The 14,172-nt window shown below is 43.3% G+C and overlaps 1 protein-coding gene across 1 annotated transcript in view; it reads right to left on the reverse strand.

The window, feature by feature from the left end:
* The window catches only part of Ipo9 (importin 9), a 38,450-nt gene extending 25,489 nt beyond the window's left edge, over positions 1-12,961 (reverse strand). The window contains exons 1-2 of the mRNA XM_090341435.1: positions 12,789-12,961; positions 136-197 (exon numbers count right to left, since the gene is read on the reverse strand). Of these exons, the coding sequence (XP_090197561.1) occupies positions 136-197; positions 12,789-12,951 (225 nt within the window). The 5' untranslated portion in view covers positions 12,952-12,961. The remainder of the gene's footprint in view (positions 1-135; positions 198-12,788) is intronic.
* Positions 12,962-14,172: the final 1,211 nt, after the last annotated feature.

Here is a 14,172-nt window from a genome sequence, read left to right on the forward strand (position 1 = left end):
TTTGAATCATATCTAAATTTGGTACAAAAAAATCATGGACTATTTATAAACTGACCTTATTCTTTTCCTTCCCATAAGAAAAGTTTCATTGTCAACAAAAGGGAAATCATTTGTAAATTGGGTCTGTAGACTTACCTGACGAATTGCCAGTGCCCCCTGGGGGTCTACCGTCAGCTCTGCCAAGTGAACTCCAAATTCTGAAAAGAGAAAATTGTACTGTAAGTCTAAGGGAATTTAGAAAAGCTACAGCAATTTACTGAGCTCTACCCTGATGCCAACAACCAACTGGAACTATTGCTTGTAAAAGTGTTGGTAACTGCTAAGGCTGATTCCCTTCAATAGAGAAACAAGTGGTCATGCAGGGCAGGGTTTCTTGCCATGAACAGTTTCAGCACCCTCATTTCCTGCAGTTGTTGCATGGTGCCTTCCAGCTAGCTTCCATCCAAGATGGCAACCCTCTTCTCTCAGACCAATGGATGTGGCAAATTAGGGAAACTGGGACTCTAACCCCAAGCAGCACTTTAAAGATTTTGATTTCAGGGGTTTCAGATATGAGAGGTCTGAGAAAACCTGGCTTCAAGGAACATTCTAAAAATACAAGTACTGTAAATGAACAGCTTCCATAAGCAACATAAATCATACTATTTTTGTTGCTGTTGTTTTGCAGACAAGGTCATACTATGTAGTCAAGGCCGGTCCAGAACTCACAATTCTCCTGTCTCTACCTACCGAGTGCTGGGATTACAGAAGTGTACCATCACATCTAACAACAGTAATCCTCGGGGCCAGGAGTTTGGCCTAGTGGTTAAAGTGCTTGCCTAGCATGCATGAAGACCCGGGTTCAATTCCTCGGTACCACATACGTAGAAAAAAGCCGGAAGTGGTGCTGAGGCTCAAGTGGTAGAGCTCTAGCTTTGAGAAAATCCAAGGACAGTGCTCAGGCCCTGAGCTCAAGCCCAGGACTGGCAAAAAAACAAAACAAAACAACAACAAAAAACAAACAGTAATCCTACAGGATATTGGGAAGCTATAAACTCCAAAGTATGGATCTAATTTACACTTTCAAAGGAGTCAGCTATTAAAAAAAACAACAACTCTTAATCACGAATTGAGGAAGAATGTAGGCACAGGGTGCCCCAATTTACACCTACCTCATCTCCTAATCTAGTACAATACTGTCTAATACAGCAGCCATCAGTCACACAGGAGTGTGTGAAATATGCCCAGTAACAACTGAGATGTAAAAACACACCTCAGTTTTCACACTTAGGACAATGAAAGCAAAATATCTTTATAATTTTTGTACTGATTATATAATGAAATAATACTTTGCATACATTAGATGGTCATGGTGATACACTCCTGTAATCCTAGCACTTGAAGGCACAGACAGGAGGACAGAATTTGAGGCTAGCCTGGCTTATATTTGCCTTAAAACAAAAAACAAAAAATGTACAGGCTCAAAGCAAGCACTAGTGATTCATATATATAATCCTAATGACTCAAGAGGCTAAGATCTGAGGACCCAGGTTCAAAGCTAGCCTGTGCAGGAGAGTCCATGAGATTTTTGCCAAACCAGAAGTGAACTGTGGTTTCTAGTGGTAGAGAGATAACCTTTAACAACAACAACAACAAAAAAAAAGCTCAGGTTCCTAGGTTCTGAGTTTAAATCCCAGGACTGGCACAAAAAGAAAAAAAAGTATAGGCTCAAGATTTGGGCAATTTTAAGTTCAAAACCCGAGTTATTATGTTTGTTTTATGTAAGCTGACTCATCCTTTCAAATCTCAGTTTCCTCATCCACAAAGAGTGGTGTCAATATATCACGCGGTCCTGTGAGGATACAATGATTTCATGTGGTGTTTAGCACAATATCTGCCACACAGCAACAACTTTTAAGGAAAAAAAACCACCACTTTTGTTGCTGTTATTTTTACTGTTCACCATGTGCAGAGTTTGTTTTCTCCTATCTATATAACTTGTTATTTTGACTAAAATTTATGCAGAGATTTTACAGTTTAAGCAAGAACATCAGAAAGTGGTAGCAAGTCCGCAGTACACCTGCAAGCATGCAGGGCTGACGCACTGCATTACTGCTGCAGTCAACCTTGATTAGGCTGCCGGGTCTGCTTTTCCCTTTGTAATGAACTCACTCACTGATTTTAGCCTCCATCTGTGAATGCTGCCTGCAACCATCATCATGTGGCCAAGTGGTAGAGTGTTTGCCTAGCATGCACGAAGACCCGGGTTTGATTCCCTGGTACCACATACAAACAAAAAACTGGCTCAAGTGTTAGAGCACTAGCCTTGAGGAGAAAGCCAAAGGATAGTGTTCAGGCCCTGAGTTCAAACCCCAGGACTGGCAAAAAAAAGAAACAAAAAAGGGTCTTTTGGGGCCTGGAGTTTGGCCTAGTGGTAGAGTGCTTGCTTAGCACTGGGTTCGATTCCTCCACATACATAGAGAAAAGCTGAAAGTGGTGCTGAGGCTCAAATGGTAGAGCTCTAGCTTTGAGAAAGTCCCAAGGACAGTGCTCAGACCCTGAGCTCAAGCCTAAGACTGGCACACACACACACAAAAAGTCTCTTGGAATTGTCTGCCTAGGCAGGTATGAACTATGATGCTCAAACCTTGGCTTCCTCAGTTGTTAATATTAGAGGTGTAAGCCATAACACCTACCATGGTATGAGCTTCCGATAATTTGTTAAGGGCATAATTTTGGGGTTATCATTACAAGTTAATATTAAAAATTTAAAATAAAATTTAAGTCGGACATTGTAAAACGATACCGAGAGCTGGGTGCCAAGGGCTCACACCTGTAATCCTAGCAGCTCAGGAAGCTGAGATCTGAAGACATGGTTTGAAGCCAGCTAGGGAGAAAAGATTCATCTCAATCAACTACTCAAAAACTGGAAGTGGAGCTGTGGCTTAAAGTAGCAGAGCACTAGCCTTGTGAAAAAGAGCACCCAGGCCCTGAATTCAAGCCCCACATTCAACAACAACAACAACATAAGATAGTGAGAAATAAAATAAGACTTTTGTGAAGGGATCAATCTGGAATTGAGAATATATAGTTTAAATAAATTTGAATCACTCTCTTTCCTATGAAAGTGCTAAGACTCATCATTCTACGGTCATTCTGAGACTCAAAGAAGGGGAAAAGTAACAATGTATTTGCCATCAGTCCACATAGTACCCTCAGAGAATCACCAAAGCTCAAAGAGCAGGAAAACTTTATACTCTGGTGTCCTCTGTCAAGTCTACTTTTCAGAGTAAAGGATGACTTGGAGTTATGTTCTCCCCATCTGTGTCAGGAGAACACTGGACTCTGGTGATCACAACAACAGGACTCTCTAAAAAGCATTGATGTGGTACCTACCAAAGTAACCCCCCCCCCCCCAAGCCCACAAACCAGCCAGACTGTAAGGAATGATAGGAATAAGAGACCATCAGAACACTGAGACTTCTAATGGAAAGGAGAGAGAGTGTGTGAGCAAATGCAATCATTATAAATTCACTGCATATGATATAAAAATGGAACTAGGTAATGTGAGGGTAGTGAAATGGGGGGATAACAGAAGGGGTGACACTGATCAAGATGTAGTATACTCTGTACAAAGAGAAGTATATTTACTACTTAGGGAACAGTAACCCCCTGGAACAACTTAAAAATAGAATTGTATTTTAAAAAGATACACTGTAGGGGCCGGGAGTTTGGCCTAGTGGGAAAGTGCTTACCTAGCATGTACAAAGACCCAGGTTCAATTCTTCGGAACCATATACATAGAAAAAAGCCAGAAGTGGTGCTATGGCTCAAGTGGTAGAGTGTTAGCCTTGAGAAAACCCAAGGACAGTGCTAAGGCCCTCAGCCCAAGCCCAGGACTGGCAAAAAAAAAAAAAAAAAAAAAAAAAAGATACACTGTACTCATGACCTGATATGGAATTATAATCCTTAATCCTTGTATAACCAATTAATAATAATAAAATTTCTGACAGGCCAGAGTTGTAGGCCAGGCAGAGGTCTTAATTAATGTATGAGCATTTATGCATGGATTTTCTCTAAAAGTTTAGAAACTTTTCATAAGATGAAGCCTGAAAGAAGGATGTTAATAGCTCATACCTGTAATCCTAGCTATTCAGGAGGCTGAGATCTGAGGATCATAGTTTGAAGCCAATCAGGGCAGAAAAGTCGGTGATCTTATCTCCAATACTCAGAAAAAGCCAGAAGTGGTGCGGTCGTAGCGCTCTAGCTTTGAGCACAAAGAGGCTCAGGAATAGTGCCCAGGCCCTGAGTTCAAGCTCCAGGACCACAAAAAAAAGATAGATAGATAGATAGATGGATAGATAGATAGAAAGAAAGATAGATAGATAGAAAGAGAAAAGAAGCTTGAAAGCCCAACTAATCAACATGAATGCCTACTTAAGAGCCTTTAATGAACATCATCACTGCTAATGAGGATAAATTTTAAAACAGAATGAACGGAATATATCAACAGTTTCCCTGAGTTTTTAAATTAGCAATCCCCCAAATTCACAGATTTAATTTCATGATTTAATGACCATCAAATGTAACTCAGTTTATTCTGCCTAAACAACATGTGCAGCAGAAACACAGGCATACTAGTCACTACTGAGGAGCACCAACTCAGAAAACTTACTCCCGAAACTTCTGTCTTGTTTGAAATTAGTCAAGTTACTCCTGGATAATGCCAAGTAGTAAAAACCCTATTTTCTTTTTTTTTAGTTAACAGAGACTATACATTACATTACCTTTCCCCCCCTCCCTGGGGCCGGGAGTTTGGCCTAGTGGTAAAGTGCTTACCTTGCATGCACGAAGACCTGGATTCGATTCCTTGGTACCACATACATAGCAAAAAAGCCAGAAATGGTGCTGTGGCTCAAGTGGCAGAGCTCTAGCCCTGAGAAAGACCAAGGACAGTGCTCAGGCCCTGAGCTCAAGACCCAGGACTGGGGGGGAAAAAAAAAAAAAAGCTATACTGGTTTGAATGCAAGGCCTCACACGTGGCTAGGCTTGTTATACCACTTCGTTATTATAGCACTTCAGCACTAGCAATATTTTCTGAAGTACTACTTTAAGTGTATCTGTAAAATAAAACAAAATCACATGTGTGTAGATTCCCAATTTTACTGGTTAGTGTTTTTATTTTACTATAACTTAGTCTTTTATGTATGTGGTACTAGGGTTTGAATCAAGGGTCTTGCACTCTTCAGTTTTTTTTATATAGTTGGTGTTCTACCAGTTGAGCCATGCCTCCTCATTTTGCTGTTTGGCTGGTTAACGTGATATAAGACTCTTATTAAATTCATCTACCTGGACTAGCTTTGAACCTCAGTTCTCAGACTCAGTCTCCTGAGGACCTAGGATTATAGATATGAGCCACTAATGCTTAGCCTTAACATACATTCTTCAGAAAACATAAGAAAGAACAGAGGAATAACTGTCCGTGGAATGATTATTATAAGGAAAACACAAAAGATACAGGCATACAGAGTTGTTTTATTTTCCTTGGGAGGGAACAATTAAGGTAAAAGTAAAATTTAATCAATGAAGGTAAACCAAGGGGGAATGCTAGCTTTCTTCCCTCCCCAGATAGGGCTTGAACTTTGGGCCTGGGCACTGTCCCTGTGTTATTCAGCTCAAGGCTACAGCCCTATACCTTGAGCAACAGTCCCACTCCCTGTTTTCTTCTAGTGATTAATTGGAGATAAGTGTTTCATGGACTTTAGTGCCTGAACTGGCTTTGAACCTCGATCCTCAGATCTCAGCCTCTTGAGTAGCTAGGATTACAGTCCTAAGCCACCACCCCTGGCTATGAAGCTAGCTTTCTAAGTCACTTTTGTCAGGAAATTAAATTTCCCTTTTTCTTCTTCCCAGGTTAATCTAGATTAACCTTGATTGATCTAAATTCTCACCCTGACTCTGACTCTAGATTTTCTTTCTTACCTTTTTTTTTGGGGGGGGGGGGAATATGTGTGGTGCTGGAGATCGAATCTGGGTTCTTGAAACCTCTTCTCCAACTGGAAATGGAATGGAATCCTCTGACTTCCTTTTATTTTAAAAATTCCAGTGGTACTAGGATTGTGAGCTGTGGTCCCTGTGCTCGCTAGGTAGGCCTTCTTTCACTGGAGCCATGCAGTGGTCACTCCCTTCCTTCCTAAGTGGTCACTGACTTCTTTTCTAACAAATTCTTTGCCCTTTCATTTTCTAGTCTCATTCTCTACATTAGACTCACTTTCAGTTTTTAGTCTTTTGCTCCCCTTATTATCTGTTCCCCTTTCTCTCCTTTCAGAATACTTCGGGAAAAAACTACTATAACTTGATGTAAAGGAAAAATTCAAGGACCACAGAACACAAAGTGTGAGTTAAGAAATATATACCACTGTAAGGAAATTAACTGAAAACTACTAAACAGTGAGAAGAAGGAGAAAGCAATAGATGGGGTTCATCTGGCAGAATTATCATGTATGCATATGTGAATTACCATGGTAAAACCTCTTTGCATAATTACTATATATACACTAAGAAATGAATGGGGGAAAAAAAGACAGGAAAGTAAAACAAGCTATCTTGGGGGGGTATGTGGGGGCAGTGAAACAATGAAAGGAGAGTGAATATGACTTAAGTATTTTAATTGCAAGTGTGAAAAGAGTGAAATCTACTGAAATTGTTTCAACAAGTAGAGAAGGGAGAGAAGGTATGATTGAGATACACTGTATCTATGTGTAGAAATGTCACAGTGAAATCCCCCCATTTTACACCAATACATGCTAATAAAAATTCTTTGAAAGGAAGGAATACATGTTGCTGGTCTTCAGGGTCTATTAGAGAAATGTTGGACCTAGCAGTGCTTTTCAACTTTGGAAAGAACAGTGAACAGAGATTGGAGGGCAGAGTTTTCAAGCCCCTATTTCTCACATGGGTTGGTAAGCACCACAACACCACAGCTGAAAGTAAAAAGAAAACTCTACCACTGGCCTTTTTCCTAGCGTGGCCGCCTTCCGCTCGGCTCAGTGCTGCCACATGCTCAGGAGTGCGTCTGGATCCTTGTGGGGTGCCCTTCGCAGGTAGACTTAGCTATACTGCAAAAGAGCCAGAAAAGTGCCCATGAGAACCAGAAAGCAAACTCCCAGCTAGCAGGAACATCTAAGCACCTAAGTAGGAAATTAACATTGATGGCTGGGCAGCATGGAAATGCCAAGAGGGGTAAGGGAGAGAGAATTCTCCGCAACTTCTAGCTCAGCATAATGGTGGTAGAGGAAAGAACGGAAAATGTATTCTCTGTAACATTATCTGTTGGGAACAAGACGGAAAAAACTGGGTTTTCAGTGGGAGAATGTCTATCATGCATCAAGTCCTGGGCTCAATCCCCTGCAGAGCAGCAAATAAACAAACAGAACAAAAAGAAAAGACTAAGTTCAGGCTAAACGATGGAGGAAATGTCTTTTCCCTAATAGGTGAGACAAAAGAAAATGAATCTTAATCTAGTTATATTAGAAAGACTGTCATTCTAGTCAGATAGACTAGAATGTGAAAGTAACTCATGCTAACACTTCACTTAACTCTTGAGAGGAAAAAGAAGGAAAGAACCTCATTCTGAGATATAAAAAACTAAAGCATAAATATGGCAACAATGAAGAGGTGACATTCTCAAAAGTCATGATCTTATAAGTTAGGACAAAACAGGAGTTGAGAAAGTTTGGTGGAGAATGTTAAACTTCTGAGGTAAGAAACCTCGAGTAGTCCAGTCTCTTCAGTCTAATTACTGCATTTGCAAAATGTTCAATATGATCCTGCCCCAACAAAATGGAATCAGATAAGCATTCTAACAAATCCAAAAAACTTTTATTTTTACCCTATTTAAATAGAACTAACTTTTGACAAACTTTGTTGGTCAAACTCAAAAATCTCCTTTCTCCTAAGAAAACAGCAAGGTAACCATTGTCTACTGGACACTGCATAGCATAAGAACTTCCCAGTAAGTGGTTCACCTCAATTTAGGATAGGAGTATTTGAACAAGGCACTAACCAGCACCATCATCTTGTTAAACAGGCTTTAACTATTCAGGTTTTCTGGGTTGTTCCTAAGTGATTAGGGAAAACAGCAAATATAAGAGTCAAGGAAATCTTTCTAGGACACAAGACCGATGAAACAAATTATCTTGATCATATTCACATTGAAACATTTTGAGTCAAGTGTATTTCTCACATGTACATGTAAGAAAAGGAAAGGCAACCAGTGTGGAAAACAGAATGATTAATTGTAGGTAAGCTATTTCTCAGAGAGTATCAGCTGACTGAAGGTCAGGATGTATTCTGGACTCTAGAAACTCAATTATCTAAGCTAAGTGCCTCTTAAAATCCCATCTACGGGGCTAGGAATGAATGTGCATGAGCAACACCAGGGGCTCTACCCCTCAGTACTCAATAAAATTGCCATTTATGGTCTAATTTGATCCAAGTAAGCCAACGTTTCTTATCCTTTTATCCTTATTTTTTTGGTCCTGGTTCTGAGACTTAAACTCTGGGCCTGGGAACTGTACTCCTGGGCTAGTACTCCCAGTGCTTGAGCCACATCTCTACTTTCTGCTTTGGGGGAAGATAATTGGAGGTAAGAGACTCAAAGACTTTCCTCCCAAGTTGGCTTCAAAGCTTGATCCTTAGATCTTAGCCTCCTAAGTAGCTAGCATTACAGGCATGAGCTACTACTGGTGCTTGGCTTTTTTTCATCCTTTTAAACTGGTATTGACCGGTGTCCTTTCCCCACAAATTAGAGATTCTATCACTTAAATCTTCAAAACTAAGGATAATCAACTGGTAGCAAAGGAGGTGACCTATCTTTTTGGCAAAAGGAACAAACCAGTTAATCTTGAGGACAAAATGGGACCAGTCTCTTTGGTGGAACAATAATAAATGCCTCACAAAGACACAGTTATTTGACTGGGCAAAAGGAATCATATCTAATCATCATCAAACTTTGGTCCTTATGGAAACAGTAAAGGTTAAAAACAAAAACAAAACCCCAAACTACCAAAATACAAATAATACAATAACATCTTCCAGATTTCTTATTCGCTTCCAGTTTTAGAAAAGATTAATTTAGTCAGGTGCTGGTGGCTTATGCCTATAATCCTAGCTGCTCAGGAGGCTGAGATCTGAAGACTGTGGGGTTCAAAGCCAGTGTGGGCAGAAAAATTGGTAACTTTTATCTCTAATAAAAGTCCCCCACCATACGGGAAGAGAAGCTGTCTCAGTAGTAGAGTACTAGCCTTGAGCAAGAGTCTCAGGGAAAGCATCCAAGCCCTGAGTTTAAGCCCCAGGACTATCACAAGGGGGCAGGGGAGAGAAGGTGGGAGGGAGGGAGGAAGAGATAGAGAAGAAGGTTTTGTTTTGTTTTTTAATGATTGAAAAGCAAAGTTTTTTTCTATTAGAACAAAATGAGAATGAGAGCTGGAGAACCTCAGAACTTGGGTTTGAGATTAACCTGAGCAGAAAGGTTGTGAGATTCCTTTTCAAGGAATGAGTGTCATGGAGATGTGTGTCTATTATTGCAGCTATAGGGTAAGCACAATAGCTGGTGCCACTATGAGCAGCAGCCACACAGGGAAGGGCTGGGAAGGAGGAACAGAGCTTAGGCAGGCCCAGGAATAAAGCAAAGCTTCCTGAAAACAGCCAATGCGAAAAAAAGGCCCAGAAGTGCCGCTCAAGTGGTAGGTCACTTGCTAAGCAAGCATAAGGTCCCTTAATTCAATCCCCAGTATGAAAGAGAGGAAGAGAGGAAGAGAGGAAGAGAAGAAGAGAAGAAGAGAGGAAGAGGGGGGGGGAAGGAGGGAGGGGGAGGGAGAGGGGGAGAGAAAGAGGGAGAGGGAGAGGGGGAGGGGGAGGGAGAGGGGGGGAGGGGCAGGCACACCAAAAAGCAATTTAAAGAATGAAAATCATTCATTTGCAAGAATTAGTTTTCATCTTGGCTCATAGAGCCTCTATTCTAATAGGAGTAACATCCAACCTGCCAGTTTCATAAGACCAAATAGTTTTCTAACTCCCAGTTGGGAAGACCAAGTGACATATTTTCATGTAAAGAAGGGCTATGGTGCTGGAGGCATCAGATCATGTTCATGTTCAGACAGTATCTGAGAGTCAGACAATATAAGAATGGGGCGGGGAGAGGGGTGTACTCTGAACCCAACAGCAAAGAAAATATGCTCAAAGCCACAAAATTAATACAAGGATGCCATATCTAAGGAATGAACCACCACCTTCCACCTAAAGACAAATACAGAAGGAGGTGAACTTTATAGATTTCTGTTGTTACTGCTGTTTTAGTTTATTTTATTTTTGTGGGGGTCATGGGGCTTGAACTCCGGGCCTAGGTGCTGTTCCTGAGCCCTGAGCTCTTCAGCTCAAGGCTACCACCCCCTAGAGCCGCTGCCCCACTTTCCATTTTCTAGTGGTTAATTGAAGACAAGAGTCTCTGGTTCTTTAGTGCCAGGCTGGGCTTTGAACCTTGATCATCAGATCTCAGTCTCCTGAGTGAGTAGGTAGGATTATAGATGTGAGCCACTGTGCCTGCATTGCTGCTGTTTTGATAAGCACAGGAATTAGACTATTATTGTAAAGACACAACCTCTAAAAGGTCTCACTCCAGATTTGGTCCAATCCTTTAACTACATTTAAGTCTGAATTATATGCCTTATTACTGAACCACCAATATCAGATTATAGTATCAAAGCTTTTCCAAACCTCTTACAGTACATTCTACAAAATATGGCCAGTAAGTTAGGAGGAGAGAGAAGAGAGTGCAGAGGGACTTCATGTATTTCCCCATCAGTGGCCTAGACCAAAACTTTGTACTTCTTGAAATTTTAAAAATTTTAATTTTTTGATGATTCTGTATTTTTTTAATGTATGGTGTATTCAAATGCATGTTTTTGGGAGGGGGAAACTTGTGGGATAAAGGGTAAAAAAGTGCAACAGTGGAGCTTACTGGACACTGATACAACTCATGGACAGAGACAGGAGCAAACAAAGGACACTGAATGAAAGGAAATGTACTCATTACTCAACTCAAGTAATTGTAATTCCTCTGTGTATCACCTTCATCGTAACAATAAATTAATTTTAAAAGAGAATTTAAACATAAAAAGAAACAATTATATTTTATCTCAAGATCCCTCATGATGAAAATAGGAGACCAGAAGTTCAAGAAGACGTTATGAAGTTTATAATGCCTAGACAGACCATGGCTTCTAGCTGGAGTTGAAGAAATCAGAACTGGGTGCTGATGGCTCACACCTGTAATCCTAACTACTCAGGAGGCAGGCTGAGATCTGAGGACTGAGGTTTAAAGCCCAGGCTAAGTCCATGAGACACATCTTCAATTAAGCACTCACCCACATCCACATAAAAGCCAGAATAAAAGCAAAAAAGCTTGGGGGACAGCATGCAAGCTCAGAGATTAACCACCAGGACCAGCAAAACAAAACAAACAACCCAAAAGCCACGGCCCACCTTTCTTAGTAAGGTGTCACATCTGCATCTGGGACAACAGTTTTGTTGGTATATCACTTGAGGAGGTTTTAGTGTGGAGCAATTTGCATCAGATCATCAAGTGTATTCTAGTAGCAAATTAAATTTGATGAGATTTTCTTTGACTTATCGTTCTTTCCAACTCAAGAGGCAGAGACAGTTAATGTGAATAAAGGAATTTTACCAAACAGGCTATATAAAAACTCCTTCAGATCAATTTAAGCGTGGCTTTCAGTTTTCTCTCACTAATTGGTTACTCTTCTGGTAGGATCCGATAATCTTATACAATAACAATTACAACTGGTCTTTCATAATAGTTCATACCTAAATCCGTTAGGTCTCGACGATAATATATTTGCCACAGAAAGAAACTCGTTTCTCACTGCCCTTTCATGTCGTAACACAATGTAGAACTTGGCGGGGTATTTTTGTCTTCTTTTCAATCAAAGTCCAGCAGGCGCATGAAGCCCCGTCTTTGGGAGTGACTGGCCGGACAATGGGCGACCTGCTGCTCTCTGCAAAGGCCTGCGTTTCAGGAGTATTCCTTCAGCTGGGGGATTCTGAGGACCTGGGGGAGTTTCAGTGACTCTCCCAGGACACTTCTTACGTACACACTAACAAGTTGTGTGTGTCTGTACGGGTGTGTGTGTCTTTTTCCCCTTCTCTGGTTGCGGAATGGTCCTTTGTAAAGCGGCTACCTCGGGTTTGAGGAAAGCTCACTCAGCAGCCGTCAAGGAACGGAACCCCCACCCTCAGCCCCAAGCGTTTCCACGCTCTTCTCCAGCCCTCGAGAGCACGTCACGGAGGTCGGGGACAAAGACTCAAACACAAAGGCCGCTCGGGGTGTTCCGCGTAGGAATGCGCAGCAGGTATCGAGCGGCCGCTGCAAGGGTGAGCGTGGCGTGGGGGAGCGGGCGAGGCAGCGGCGCGCGGCCCGGGCCGGTGGAACGCTGGGCGGAGCTCGGCGGGGCCCGGCCGGCTGGGGCCCCCCGCGCCGGGGGCCGCGCAGCGCCCCACCACCACCCCGCTCCCGCCGAGCAGGGGGCGAGGGGAAGACGCGCGCCGCGCCGACGGAGCGGAGCCGAGCTCCTCCATCTCGGTGCTCCGCAGACCCCAGCTCCAGCCTCGGCCGGCCCCGGCCCTCGGGACGCGCCGCCCGGCGCCCCCCCCCCCCACGCCCCGGCTCCGGCCCCCGGCGCCCGGAGGGTCGTGCGGCCAGGGCGCAGGGCCAAGCCGTCCTCACTCACCCTCTGTCACCTCCAGCACCTTGATCTGCTCCTCCGCGGCCGCCCGCACCTCCTGCACCGGGGACAGGATCCCCGTGAGCGTATCCACCAAGGCTTCCTTCAGTCCCTGTGCGACTGGGCCCGGCAGCCCCAAGGCTGTACCAGCTGCCGCCGCTGCCGCCATCTTCTCCCCCCACCCCCAGCAGCCCGCCAGCCCCGCGGCCGGGACCCGCCACTGAAGGACGGCTCCCGCGTGCGGCCAATCCGCGAAGCTGCGCCTGCGCACCAGCGGACCCGGGAGCATGGGCGGGGCAAGGGTCTAAGCCTCCGGAGACAGCGCCCCCTGCCTCCTGGAAGAGAACTGCACCTTCGCTGACCGGGCTGGCTAGAAAGGTCCCAGAGAGGTCACACAGGGTGTTAGCAAGCCAGGATATATGTTTGGATTCCTGGGTCTTTCTTATATAAGATTGTGATAGGAAAGAGTGTGTGTGGGGGGAATGGAGGTAGTGGAGGACTTCAGGCGAGGGTCTGGGTCAGAAATAGCACCAAATTTAAACTGCACCCTTCCCCCCCCTCCCCCCAAATCTAAAAGCTCGCTTGGGCTGGTTTATCTCTTTACTTCTGGGATCTAAGTGATACAGAGGTTGGAGAAGCAGAAACTAAACTGGATGGGGGTGGGAAAGCTTTTCTCCAGTGTGTTTTGTTTTGTTTTTTTTTTTTTCCAGTCCTGGGCTTGGGCTCAGGGCCTGAGCACTGTCCTTGGACTTTCTCAAGGCTAGAGCTCTACCACCTGAGCCTCAGCACCACTTCCGGCTTTTTTCTATGTATGTGGTACCGAGGAATCGAACCCAGGTATTCGTGCATGCTAGGCAAGCACTCTACCACTAGGCCAATCTCCCAGCCCAGCTGAGAATGTTTAAGGTTATTTTTCCCCCAGAGAAATGACTGGACCTCTGAGAGGTGGAGGAAGCTTTCATGGCTTGTAGTACATAGTGGTCTACTATATAGAGATTTCCTCAAAAGCAAGTGAAGGGACACTGGGGCAAAGGTTTAAAACTGCAAGACAGAGGAGCAAGCCAGTAATGGCAAAGCAATGGAGGGCACATGAGGTTGGAATAGAGGAACAGGTCATTGCTTGGTAAGCTGTTAAGACTTAATGCTTTACAAGTGGTTTCCAGTCACCATTACTCTCATCCTTAAGTGGCAAGGAAACTAGTTTTAGCAAGTTCCAAGACTGCTAAGCAGAAAATAACTGAAGATTAAATCATCTCATCAGAGACTTTTTCCAAAATTCCTTCTTGATTAATTGTGGGGAGTGCTCTAAACACATTTGCCATCTCCCACACGAGAACAGTGGTGGTTTGTATTACCGCCCATTTATTTCTACCACAATGCTTTTATAGGG

This window comes from Megascapheus bottae, chromosome 10, assembly GCF_031878675.1.
Source record: "Megascapheus bottae isolate mThoBot1 chromosome 10, mThoBot2.hap1, whole genome shotgun sequence".
NCBI classification, from domain to species: Eukaryota; Metazoa; Chordata; class Mammalia; order Rodentia; family Geomyidae; genus Megascapheus; species Megascapheus bottae.